This window comes from Myxine glutinosa, chromosome 7, assembly GCF_964187855.1.
Source record: "Myxine glutinosa chromosome 7, kmMyxGlut1.1, whole genome shotgun sequence".
NCBI classification, from domain to species: Eukaryota; Metazoa; Chordata; class Myxini; order Myxiniformes; family Myxinidae; genus Myxine; species Myxine glutinosa.
Window position 1 is genome coordinate 179,646,390 of NC_136267.1, and position 14,383 is coordinate 179,660,772.

General features: G+C 41.7%; 1 protein-coding gene across 3 annotated transcripts in view; it reads right to left on the reverse strand.

The window, feature by feature from the left end:
* The window catches only part of LOC137431870 (polypeptide N-acetylgalactosaminyltransferase 1), a 594,418-nt gene that overhangs the window by 57,146 nt on the left and 522,889 nt on the right, over positions 1-14,383 (reverse strand). For all 3 annotated transcript variants that reach the window (XM_068123662.2, XM_068123663.2, XM_068123664.2), the window contains exons 10-11: positions 5,829-5,927; positions 133-267 (exon numbers count right to left, since the gene is read on the reverse strand). In XM_068123662.2, coding sequence (XP_067979763.1) covers positions 133-267; positions 5,829-5,927 — 234 coding nt within the window. The remainder of the gene's footprint in view (positions 1-132; positions 268-5,828; positions 5,928-14,383) is intronic.

Here is a 14,383-nt window from a genome sequence, read left to right on the forward strand (position 1 = left end):
ATGCTTTCACTGTCACATCAAAGCATAATAAAACCTTAATAACAAGTTTAAAGTCATTAGTCTCACCAACTGACAAAAGGTGTATTTGCAGGATGATGTGAAGAAAAAGAAAGAAAGAAAAAAAACCCTCACCTGCCGATCATATTCCCAAAGCTGGTTACCCTTCATGTGATGGCATTTGAGCATAAGGACGGGCCCACTGAGCCGTGAAACGTCCAGGCACAGGTCATCGGTGCGGATCTCTTTCTCCGCCGTGTATGAAAATACCTGCATCATAGCAAGTACAGTCAGCAAATAGAAGATAATATGGTTATGAATCACTATGTCAATAAATTATATTTCGTTCAAAATCATGGTAGATTAGCAAACCTATACATTTTTGGAAAGGTTATAGCAAAAGGAAACTAAAAATCAATGTTTACATTTGGAGAGATACCTGTATGGCGGCCATTTTGGATTTTCAAAATGGCCACTGTAAAATACATATTTTGTTCTATTTCTGCCTCTAATTACCCTAAAAACTTTTTAAAATATACTAAACCTATATTTTCAGGGACAAGGAATCCAATGAAAGTATCAAATTAGTGCTGTGGGGAATGGTAAGACACGAATCAAAGGTTTTGAATTGCAAAATACTGTCTTTATATTCGCGATAAGTTGCATAATCAAATACATGTTATCATTTTGTACAGGCAGTTAATAACATCAAAATGTGTCACAATAATTCATATCACCAAACATACACAGGCAGTCAGCAAAATCATATATACACATGCAGTCAGTATAACTTCACATCTACACAGGCAGTCAATGACAAAATATACACAGGCAGTCAATGGCATCAAACATACACGATTACAGAATATGCCATTTAGAGTTCGTCATCACTGTCCTGTGTGTCGTATCCGACAATATAGTCCGCATCGTTTTCACAGTCCGTTCCACACAAGCAAAGGTCGGTCAAATTGATTGGCAAAACGAATTGGTCGAATGGTCGATCGAATCGAATTCGATGAATCGAATCGAATCGAATCGATCGAATTGGTCGAATGGTCGATCGAAGCGATTGGTCGAATGGTCGAATTGGTCGAATGGAATTGGTCGATTGGTCGAATTGGTCGAATCGAATTGGTTGGAATTGGCAAATGTAAACATTGATTTTCAGATTTTCCATGTAATAACGTTTCCAAAAATGTATAGGTTTGCTAATCTACCATGATTTTGAACGAAAAAACATAGTGAACCTGACTAATATAGCTTTCCTCCTCCACCACCAACCTTCTCCTACCCCCACCATCTTCCAACCAAAATAAGCAAGGAATGCTTCAAAAAAGAAATACATATCATGTTCTGACTTCAGCTAAATATCAACATATGTTGACAAAGAAATTGAGCTTTAGCAAAAGTCACTACAGTGAAGTGTAGTTCATGTCAAAGGTCACAAGCGACTGCAACGTTGGACCTGCAGCTTGTCCAGTTTCTTGAGTGATAGACCCGCAGCCACACGACCCTGTCTGAAAATGTTTTGAGAAGGAACTAATTAAAAAAAACCCAAAAAGAACGACTTATTTTATTCACCTGATCTCCATAAATGCCTTCCACAAACTTGGATGTTACACATTACCCATTACATTGGTCAGATAGTAGACACTGGATACTTTTGTCTTAAAAACCCCTCTTCTGACTGATAAAGTGTCAAAGTTTAATACCAATAATCGTTGGTACAGCCTAAATATTTTGGTAAAAAAGTAGTTGTAAATTTGTCTTTGACCAATATCACGCAGAGAAAATTCTTGATTTGTTTTGTTACAAAAGCTTCAATTCAATGTTTCCATATGATGATAAGCTAGACTAGTTTATGAATGATGGCCATGTTTAGTGCTCTGGCATGGACCAAAGAAATAATAAAACAGGTCGAGCTATATTCAAAGTACATCGACCCGATGTCAAATAAATAAGTAACATCCTCCAGCGTGCGACATTGCCAGGGCAGCAATGCCGCCGTGCAGCACATGGAGACGGATTTGGAAGGAAACTTTGTGCAATAATTAAATGATTCATTGCATAATAAAAAAAAACAGAAAAGAAAAAAAAAAGAATGGTATAATAATTAACTTCTTAATCAATTGTCTAATAGCATACCTAAACAAGCACTGCTTCATCCAAATCTGTAACATTTTGAAAATTAATTAAGTATTTAACCGAGAATGTTAAAGAAGGAATTGATTAATTGATTAATCAAAAAAAATAAAAAATACCCTTTATAGTCAAATCACTTGGTCACTGTCGTGTCGAACTATCAGCTTCATAGCTAGAAAAGTGCCTGAAATTTTTGCCCAGATGAGAAAGAAAATAAGTAAATAACAAGAAAGAGCAATCAGAGATTGCAGACCCTCACCAGGACGTGTTTAAAGCGGTTTTTAAAGCTTTTGTGTGAAAACAAATATGGCGGCCGAACCACGTGACCGATGACGTCATTATTATTTTTTTCTCAACCAATTTATCCCTAGATGATGCTCAAGAAATTTCATCTTGATCAGATAAAGTTTTGTACTTGTCGAATTATGACGTCATAATGGAGGCACATATGACATCATCATTAAAATATGAATGTTATTCCACATGGAGGGTTCTTTACAATTAACCATGTCTCAATTTTTTTTGTGCAGCATTTTCGGAGATATAGAGGTGCAAATATTTTTGGGTTTTCCAAGATGGCAGCCGAACCATGTGACCGATGATGTCATCATTATATTTTTCTCGACCAATTTATCCCTAGATGACACTCAAGAAATTTGATCTTCATCAGATAAAGTTTTGTACTTGTCGAATTATGATGTCATAATGGAGGGGAAGGATGTAAGTGTTTGGAAAGACATGAAAAGGTAAAGAAAAGAGTTCCAGAGTTTGGCAGTGGAGGGGAAGAAAACTTTTGTTTCATGCCAGAGCACGAAACATGGCCACCATTCATAAATTAGTCAAGCTCATCGTCATATGAAAACATTGAATTGAAGCTTTTGTAACAAAACAAATCAAGAACTTTCTATTTATGATATTGGTCGAAGACAAATTTACAACTACTTTTTTTTCCAAAACATTTAGGCTATACCAACGATTATTATTGATAACTTGGACACTATCAGTCAGAATGGGATTTTTGAAGACCAAATCATCCAGTGTTTACTATCAGACCAATCTACTCTGAGTTTACGTTTTGTCTCTCACCGATAGGCAGGATTTGGATCTGGACCTTAACTAAAATCTAATCGGCTTGTTCTTGTTACTTAACCAACTCATCCACCATGTTTCGTCCAAATTCGTCCGTAACTTTTTGAGATATTGTGCTCTGTATCGTTTTTGGCCCCATCTCTCAATGGTGAACAATCACGAAAAATTCTCAGATCCAGATCCGAGTCCGGATCTTCACCAAAGTGTCACCATTTCATCCTCGTCACACACCCAACCGAGCCAACAAATTTCGTCCGAATCCGTCCTCAACTTTTTTGACATATCGTGCTCACAGCCAAACAGCCAAACAGATAGACAGGGGTGAAAACATACATGCCGGAGGTAAAAAGGAACAATTTACAGCAGAATTATTTATTCTTCAATAAATATATAACAGAATCAACGACTTTGATTCACGGGTTTTAAAACAAGTAAATAAACAAAGAACATTGAAATAAATTCTCAGATTTCCTTGATCCTTGAACTTGATTGAAATAAATTCCTTGATCCTGGTAATTTTTTTTTTTTTTTTTGAATACAAGATCGAGGCTCATGAAAGAGCTAACATTAATCACACAAAAAGTCAAACCGACACATTAAACAAAAAATAAGAGGAGCGGCAGACAAGATGGGGAGAGAGGGAGAAGGACACAAACACAACATTTGAGAGCAGGGACATCGAGAGAAATGTGGGAGGGGGAGGGCATGGGGGGCGGTGGGAGAGGTATAAAACATACGGACACTGCAAGGACTTCCAGGAAAGAAGTTGGAATTTCAAAAAAGTGTATCTGGGGTGAATTAGCAGAGGTAGAAAAGATCAAGGTTTTGGATGGGGGAAGATAAGAGATGGTGGTGAACAGCTGTTTTAAAGACGTGGAGGGAGGAGTGGGATTGAAGGGGATGGGGGAGTTTGTTCCAGAGGCGGGAGAAAAGGGGAATGAAAGAGTGAAGGTGAGCAGAGAGCCGAGATTTCGGCAGTTTAACCATAAGAGGGTTGCTGTCAGATCTTGTGCGACCTGTAGGAATATTTGGGCGACAGAGCACAGAGAGAGCTGGGGGGGGGGGGGGGGAGGGCAAGGCCGGAGAGGAGTCGGTAGAAGATAGAAAGACCACCAACCTGCCTGTGGTGAGTGAGTGAAAGGCCCTCGAAGTTAGCTTCATCGCAGGAGATTCCAATGATTCTGAAAGGTTTGGTTTCAACAGCGTGAAGCCGAGCTAGGTGTGAGGCAGCAGCACCGGCCCAGAGGGGGGATCAGTATTCCATTGAGTTGCGGATGAAAGCCTTGTATGTGGTGAGGAGCTCAGGTGTGCCAAGGAAGGACTTCGCACGACGGAGGATGCCCAGTCGGCGACTGCCTTTGGAGGCCAGATTTGAAATGTGGTTTTCCCAAGAAAGATCATGGCAGATAGTGAGACCCAAAAGCTTGAGCGACAGAACTTATTGGAGAGGATTGTTGAGAAAGTAGATGGGATGGGAGAAGATGGGATGGAATTCACCCCAGATCCACTTTTTTCTGAAGTACCGACTTCTTTCCTGGAAGTCCTAGCAGTGTCCATCTGTTTTATACCTCTCCCACTCCCCACCCCCTTCTCACACCTCCTCCCCCCAAGCCCTCTCCCTCCCACAGATCTCCCGATGTCCCTGCTCTCAAATGTTGTACTTGTGTGCTCCCCCTCTCTCTCCTCCCGCTCCCTTTATTTTGTCTTATGTGTCCATTTTTTGTTTTTTTTGTCATTACGGTAATGTTAGCTCTTACACGAGCCTCGATCTTGTGTACAAAAAAATAAATAAAAAGACCGATTCTGAGATTAAAAAATAATGAAACAGTAAGATCATCGATTTAATCATTTCCAGCACATTGTTGAGTGATCTCAATCTCTGGCAATGTGTTTTTGTTGAAGTAATTTTGTTTGCAGAGCACCAATCACATTGTACTGCAGGTGTTAGTCGATAGGCAAATACATCATTCATTACTTCATTGCAACGAGACAATCATACAATAATTAGGACCGATTGTCATCTGGAAGCAATTTTGGGCCTGTGTGACAGTGAAACGATAAATATCTCGGTGTGCCACACCAACAGCCAGCCGAGTCCAAAATACAGGTGATACCGAACCAACAATGGTGGTAAAAAATGGTGCACAGATCACCAAGTTTATCATCCAAGACCGCTTGATTTAAAGCAGGGATGCACATTTTTTTGCACTCGTGGAATTGTAATGTATATATAACCACCTTTAAAAGGTGAAATTGTAATGTATGTTTGGAGTAATCATCTTGGTCATGTCGGAGTGCTAAAGAAATATAAAATTTCCCAACGGAATTCGACATTGTTCAATTTGGCCCTCATTTACGTGGCACTGCCTGTCAAGCAGCACCGCTACACTTATGGGTCATTACTACAAAATGTAATTACACCACTTTTACCCATCGCGTGACAAGAATGGCAACAACGAATTTGCAGCAGAACATAACGTGCAGAGGACACAAGAAAAACGAATCCATAATCTGGCCAGCTAACCGGAAGGTGTGTACAGCAGCATCCGTTGGATTTCTGGCGGGTGCCGCCATATACACACACGCACATCAGTTCCCACCTGGTTTCCACCCATGCTGTGGCAGTTGAAGATGCCCATTTTCTCGTTTTCCTTCCGGCCCATGTTGTCCAAGCATTGGTTCGTCTCCACGTTACGAATCTGGAAGAGCAATAAAATCACAGTTAACTCGCAAGATAATGAAAAACATGGCACATATTTATTTCTCCGCATTAAACTACAAAACAGGTGATATGAATAACATTCAAGTAGGGCTTGTACATGTATGTTGAAGAAAAGAGACATGAGGAGACAATAGACACATCAACACGGTGTATAGAATTCATTGCATTTACTCGAGAAATGAAGGTTGAATTATGGGATTGCATTGCAAGTCATGAGATGGGGGAGGAGGAAGAGAAAGCAGATGCCAAAGGAACTAAAGGACCAAAGATACACACAGGGACCTTTGGTGCAGGAGGAGGCCATTCATGCCTGTGCTGCACCAATCCCAGTATCATCACCGATCCACACACACATGCGAGCGACAAGTCATGCCAATAATCCACACACCTCTCCATCTCCAAATGCATCCAGGTACCTATCCAGGTACCTATCCAAGGTACCTATCCTATCCAGGTACCTATCCAGGTATATCTGGTAATCCAGGTACCTATCCTATCCAGGTACCTATCTATCCAGGTACCTATAAAATATCTATCCAGGTACCTATCCAATCAAGGTACCTATCCAGGTACCTATCCAGGTATCCATCCAGGTACCTATCCAATTTAAAACTTACCCACTGGCTTTGCTGCCACTATACTACCTTTCCAAGACCATTCCATGCATTAACCACTCCACAACTGAAGAACCCCTGCGTGAAACTGCCCTAACTCTCATCTTTAAAATCAAGCTTTGGCCACAGTGTCCGCTCGGCTGAAAACTCCAGTCTGCTTCCCCCTCAAGCTCCACAGAGATGACGCCATTGCTCGTTGTCGTTGCCACATTTTGTGATGAAAGCTTCAGTTTTATTGTTTACCCCACGAGTTGCCACTACTCTTTCTTTCAATGACTCCTCTCACTCACTCTCTTCAATCCCACTCCTCCCTCCAGGTCTATAAAACAGCTGTTCGCCACCATCTCTTATCTTCCCCCATCCAAAACCTTGATCTTTTCTACCCCCGTTAATTCACCCCATTTTCACTTTTTTTAAATACCAACTTCTTTCCTGGAAGTCCTTGGTGTCCTTGTGTTTTATACCTCTTCCCCCCTTCCCACACCTCCTCCCCCCAAGCCCACTCCCTCCCACAGATCTCCCGATGTCCCTGCTCTCAAACGTTGTGCTTGTGTGCATCCCCCTCTCCTCCCATATTGTCTACCGCTCCCCTTTTTATATGTTTTATGTGTCCGTTTTTTGTGTGATTAATGTTAGCTCTTACATGAGCCTCGATCTTACATTAAAAAAGAAATAAATAAACAAATAAATGACTGACAATGAATATGACGATGCCAGGAATTAAACCACCAGCTATACCTGCCGAGATAACCACCCATATGATGGTGGAATGCCACAGTGGAAAGCTTTCAGGTGTACCTAGGTAGGAGCGGCCTCCCAGAAGCCTCAACCGCGAGGAAACACTCAGAATTTAGGAATGGAAATGGAATATTTACAATACTCGGAGCTAGGAGCCAGTGGACACTTCATCAGTTTCCAACAACACGCACAGCAGATGACATTGATTCCGAGTGTGTCGCAAGTTTTATGAAAACGACTTTGGGATCATCAAAAAGAAACAAATCTCAATTCAATTCGTAAACAGAATTCGAAATAGGCCTTCCGCAATTACGTCAATGTGTTTGGCAATTGCTGGCAAAATATGGTCTTCAAAGTGTGATGTAAGCCATTGTATGATTGTTTTTTTGCTGCTGAATGTCACATATGGTGTTATTTGTTGGAGCTTAATTGTCTGGGATGTGCACGAGTCGCTCTCTCAAGGGATGGTTACTTCAAACATGTAGTTCACCAAGGTGTTCTAGTGCATCTGGAATTACAAACACACTCCGTTGCTGTTCAACGCCATCAACTTCAAAACCCTCAAATGACGTTCGCCATATTCATTCCTACAACCCGCGCCTGCTTTATCGGCTCATCATGACTCAAGCCACACATGCATCGTTCTTTATATATATATATATATATTTGATGGATGTCGGCGGCCGAAATAGAATGAAGCAAAAAAAGACATTTGATGAGGAGTTGCTTTTGTAAATGGAAATGATTGTCATTCAGAAAACACAAATGCATTGTTAAAGTTGAAGTTTCAATCCCAGACGATTCAATATCGAGACTTGGGATGCAAACAAAGAATTTGTGTCTGACAGCCTTTAACGGCAAGTGAACACACAATATGTGAAACGAATGTGATAAATTTAAATTAATGCTGACCATACAACATTATGAAGGTGTAATGCTCGTATTAGATTGAGAATTTTGTGTGAAAGCAAATTCTACAGCTTCCTTTGGAAATATGTATCCGTCCAATTTCAATGTTACAAGAGCCTCCGGGCCAGGTATGAGCTCCTAGTTCCAGGTCTTAGCTTTCGGTTCCAGGAATGAGCTTCTGGTTCCAGGTATGAGCTTCCGGTTCCAGATCGTCGTTTTCGGTTCCAGGTGTGAGCTTCTGGTTCCAGGTCTGAGCTTCTGCTTCCAGGTCTTAGCTTTTGGTTCCAGGTGTGAGCTTCTGGTTCCAGGTCTGAGCTTCTGGTTCTAGTCTGAGCTTCTGCTCATGGTCTAACCTTCTGGTTCCATGTCTTAGCTTCTGGTTCCAGGTCTTAGCTTCTGGTTCAGGTCTGAGCTTCTGGTACCAGGTCTGAGCTTTTGGTTGCAGCTATGAGCTTCTGGTTCCAGGTCTGAACTTCTGGGTCTAGTCTGAGCTTCTGCTCATGGTCTGACCTTCTGGTTCCAGGTCTGAGCTTCTGTTTCCAGGTCTGAGCTTTTGGTTCCAGCTATGAGATTCTGGTTCCAGGTCTGAGGTTCTGGTTCTAGTCTGAGCTTCTGCTCATGGTCTGACCTTCTGGTTCCAGGTCTTAGCTTCTGGTGCCAGGTCTTAACTTTCAGTTCCAGGTCAGAGCTTTTGGTTCCAGGTCTTAGCTTTCGGTTCCAGATATGAGCATCTGGTTCCAGGTCTGAGCTTCTGGTTCTAGTCTGAGCTTCTGCTCATGGTCTGACCTTCTGGTTCCATGTCTTAGCTTCTGGTTCCAGGTCTTAGCTTCTGGTTCAGGTCTGAGCTTCTGGTACCAGGTCTGAGCTTTTGGTTGCAGCTATGAGCTTCTGGTTCCAGGTCTGAACTTCTGGGTCTAGTCTGAGCTTCTGCTCATGGTCTGACCTTCTGGTTCCAGGTCTGAGCTTCTGTTTCCAGGTCTGAGCTTTTGGTTCCAGATATGAGATTCTGGTTCCAGGTCTGAGGTTCTGGTTCTAGTCTGAGCTTCTGCTCATGGTCTGACCTTCTGGTTCCAGGTCTTAGCTTCTGGTGCCAGGTCTTAACTTTCAGTTCCAGGTCAGAGCTTTTGGTTCCAGGTCTTAGCTTTCGGTTCCAGATATGAGCATCTGGTTCCAGATATTAGCTTCTGGTTCCAGGTCTTAGCTTTTGGTTCCAGGTCTGAGCTTAGGGTTCCAGGTCTGAGCTTCTGGTTCCAGGTCATAGCTTCTGGTTCCAGGTCTTAGCTTTCGGTTCCAGGTCTGAGCTTCTGCTTCCAGGTCTGAGCTTCTGGTTCCACCTATGAGCTTCTGGTTCCAGGTCTGAGCTTCTGGTTCTAGTCTGAGCTTTTGCTCCTGGTCTGACCTTCTGGTTCCAGGTCTTAGGCTTCTGGTTCCAGGTCTTAACTTTCAGTTCCAGGTCAGAGCTTTTGGTTCCATGTCTTAGCTTTCGGTTCTAGATGAGCATCTGGTTCCAGATATTAGCTTCTGGTTCCAGCTCTTAGCTTCTGGTTCCAGGTCTTAGCTTTTGGTTCCAGGTCTGAGCTTATGGTTCCAGGTCTGAGCTTCTGGTTCCAGGTCTTAGCTTCTGGTTCCAGGTCTTAGCTTCTGGTTCCAGATCTTAGCTTCTGGTTCCAGGTCTTAGCTTCTGGTTCCAGGTCTTAGCTTCTGGTTCTGGGTCTGAGCACGTTGGACCTTGGATCATGCAGGTCCTCCTTTCAGTTAATCAAAAGTAAGTTTTCTGGATGAAATCCAGTGTCCTTTTGTCATATTTTATTCACTGTGTTGCTGTTTGTTTCCATCAATTTTATGTATTTAACCATACTGTGTTGTGGTGTTGTGCCAAACTTGTGGTGTTGTATTGTGTCCCTGTGAGTGTCTGGACAATTTGCCCAGGCCTCAGTGAGTCGGCGTGCAAATTCTGTCTCCACTCTGATGCTTTTTCGGGCTTCGGCGCTTAGTTACACCTTCTTTCTCCCAAGTCCTTTCCTTTCAGCTTCCTCGACTTTATCATATCCCCGACCTCACTTCCTCCCCCAGCCCTCTTTCTTCCCCCAAATCCCTTATTCTCCAAGACTCCCTCTATTTTATCCCTCATCCCTGATGTTGGTATGTTCCCCACTCTCTTTTTCTACTGTTCCTTCTATTCCATTACGTCCTAATAAATTATATGTTATACTGAAGCTCCTGCCTGGCTTGGGATCCTAGGATCCTGGGTTCGAATCCCGGTCGATCGCTGAATTAACGCCAGGGGGGTTGACTCAGCCCGTCATCCTTCCGAGGTCGGCAAATTGAGTACCAGCTTGCCGGGATGAATGATCCCGGTGTGTACCCCGGTTTAGAATAGGTACACCGTATCCCTGCGCATCGTAAGAGCGTGACCAAGGGTTGGCGTCAGGAAGGGCATCCGGCCATAAAAACATTGCCTCAAACAGGGAACCATGATTGTCATGGGGCCCTCAAGGCTAACCCCCGCTCTAGCGGAGAAAATGGCCTTAAAACGATCATTCATTCATTCATTCACTCATTCACTGTAGCTCCTGCACGAACCTCGACTTTGTATTTGCATAATAAACAAGAAACCAAACAAATTAAACAGAAAGCTAGGAGTGATATTTGAAAAGGCCAGGGCATCCTTCCCCCATTTTGGAAAAACAGTGCTGCCATTAAATAGCAAAGATCCAGAGTTGTTTAAATTCCATTGCCTCCAACCATAACACAGCTTATTATAGAAAGTAAACACTCAATGAACAACGCTATTGCACACAGAGATCAACTCAAGCAAAGATATTGTGAGAATGTTGAAGAAGTTGGGATTCTGATGAAATGGATGAAGCAAAAAAGTGCCGATATAGAAAAATATACTCTCCCTTTCAAAATTTTCACCTTTTGTTGCCTTATAGCCTGGAATTAAATTGCATTAAACCAGACTTTTCCCACCTTTATTTACACATCGTAACCCACAACTTCCAAGTATAAAACAAATTCTACAAATTTCAGAAAATTAATTTAAAAAAATACAAAACTAGAATATCTTGGTTACATAAGCCTTCACCCCCTTATAATAGCAATTGTAAATTATCTCAGGTGTAACCAATCACCTTCAAAATGCCACGCCAAGTTAATTGTCCTCCACCTGTGTTAAATTGTAGTGATTCTGATTATTTCAGCACAAAATCAGCTGTTCCTGTAGGTTTCCACGACTGAGTAGTGCATTTCACAGCAAAGAATCAACCATTAGCACCAAGGAGCTTTCAAAAGATCTCCGGGATAAAGTTGTGGAAAAGCACAGCTCAGAGGATGGGTGTAAAAATATTTAAAAGGACTTCAATATCCCTTGGAGCACAGTCAAGGCAATCATTATGAAGTGGAAGGAGTGTGGTACCACCAAGACCTTGCCTAGATCAGGCCTTCCACCAAGACCTCCAAACTGGATGACCGACCAAGGAGGACACTGAACAGAAAGGCCACCAAGAGGCCAATGACAAGTTTGAAAGAGCTACAGGCCTTTATGGCAAAGACTGGTCACTGTGTGCATGTGACAACAATATCCAAAGAACACCATCCCGACTGTGAAGCAATTGAAGAATGGTGGTGGCAGCATCATGTTATGCGGATGTTTCCCATCAGCAGGGACTGGGACACTTGTCAGGATAGAAGGGAAAATGGATGGAGTAAAATAAAGAATACTTCCAGAGGAAAATCTGCTGCCCTCTGCAAAAAAGCTGAAATTGGGATGGAAATCCACCTTTCAACATGACAACGACCTGAAACACACAGCGAAAGCTACACTGGAAAGACAAATGTCCTTGAGTAGCCCAGTCAGAGCCCCGACCTAAATCCAATCAATAATATGTGGCATGAATTGAGGATTGTTGTCCATCAACGCTCCCCGCACAACTTGACTGAGCTTGAACAGTTTTGTACAGAAGAATGAGTAAATATTGCCCAATCAAAGTTGGTAGAGACCTATCCCAACAGACTCACAACTGTAATCGTTGTCAAAGGTGCTTCCACCAAGTACTAACTCAGGGGGGTAGACACTTATCCAACCAAAATATTAGTTTTGTATATAAAATTAATTTTCTGAAACTTGTAGAATTTTTTTTCACTTGGAAGTTGTAGGTTACGATGTGTAAATAAAGGTGGAAAAAGGCTGATTTCATGCAATTTAATTCCAGGTTATAAGGCAACAAAGGGTGAATGTTTTGAAAGGGGAAGTAGACTTTCTTTAGGCACTGTACATGTAATACTCCTCACAACATAATTAACCCAGAAGTTTTAAATTGTGAAATAAACTATGTATGTACTCGCCTTCAGAAATTTCTGAGTCATGTGCATTTAAAAATGACTGATGTTGAGCAAATAACGATAATCGGGAAAATGAATGTGTAGCACGATGTAATGTTGCAATTACACTTATACCTGAACTGAGCCACATGGCTATTCATATGCTCAACTAGCACGAGTAAGTCAGATTATGAATGGGTAGGCTTCATTTAAACACCAAATATGTTGGCTCAGACCCTCGGGATGGTGTAAAAGCAGACTCAGCCTGATATTGCTTCCCAATTAATATATTACAGCATAATTTCTAGGACACAGAGAATGTCCCGTAAGGCTGCACAGATCATGGAGAGACCTCAATCAGGTCGTGCAAGGGTGACAACTTTTCACAAGGATCGTTATCTTGTCATAATTGCTGGAAGGAACTGCTTTTCGAAAGCATAATCAATCGAGACCACGTGCAAAGAGCAATCGACCATCGAATATCGACCCAGACAGTTCAGAACAGACTTCATTCATGCCAGGCGTAAGAGATCCGGAAGACCACTGCTCCACATTCCCCGAACACAGCTCCATTGGTAACGGTAAATAGACTAGATGACATGTCACAACTGAAAGGTCAACCAACCAAAGGTCAACCACCAACTGAAAGGTGCCATGTTATTATAACAATGTTATATTCACCGACGCATCTGCATTTTGCAGTGACTTAAATAATGGACATGGTAGAGTAAGGAGTCGAGGTGGTTCGCCATTTGCCAGACATGCCATTGGGCAGCACTCTGTGTTTGGTGGACACAGCATGACGTGGTAAGGGCTGCCATTCAACTTGGAAGAAGAACTGAAATTGTCATCATTCAGAGGCGGATGGAGGTTATGTTTTCACCCGTTGTCTATTTGTTAATTGAAAAATCGAAGATTTCTCAGGTGTATTGGTTTGTCTGCTTTGTTATTCTATCTGCTTGTCAGTTTGTTTGTTTGTCAATCGCCCACAGGTCACAATTCTAAACCGATCGTCATGAAACGTTACCAAGTTGTGGAGGTCGTCACAACTGAGAAGCTATTGGTTTTAGCATCAAAGGTCGTCTTGCGGTCAAGTTTCTAAAATTTTCATTTTTCATCCGATTGACTTGAAAGTTGAACAGCATTTTAATATTGTCACTGAATTGGGAAAACAAGTATATTTGAGGTCAAAAGGTCAAAGGTGAACTCAAGGTCAAACTTCTAAAATCATCACTTTTCATCTGAAACATCGTCAATTTTCAGCCTATTAACCTGAAAATTAAACAGCAATTATATCGTGCATCACTGAATTGGGAAAACAACTATATTTGAGGTCAAAAGTCAAACTTCTAAAATTATCAATTTTCATACGATTAACCTGGAGATTAAAGAGCAATTGCATAGTGCATCACTCAATTGGGAAACCAACTACTTTTGTGGTCAAAAGGTCAAAGGTCAGTTCAAATTCAAACTGCTAAAATCATGCATTTTCTCAAAAATAATCAATTTTAATCCGATTTACCCGAACTTTCATTAAGATCATCAATTTTAATCTTAATGAAATGGACAATTTGATGTATCCATGGTAACTTTTTTTTTTCGGGGAGGGGGGGGGGAGGGGTGGATTTTGTGTCGTGCTCTGCACAACGTATTCCTTGTCTGTTTGTGAATAAGATATCTCAAAAAGTTGTGGATGGATTTGGACTAAATGTGGTGGAGAGTTTGGGTATATGATAATGGGGAAATGATTCGATTTTGGTGAAGATCTGGATCTGGAAACGATAATTTTAAGTGATTCTTCACCATTGAGAGATGGGGCAAAAAACGATACAGAGCAAGATACCTCAAA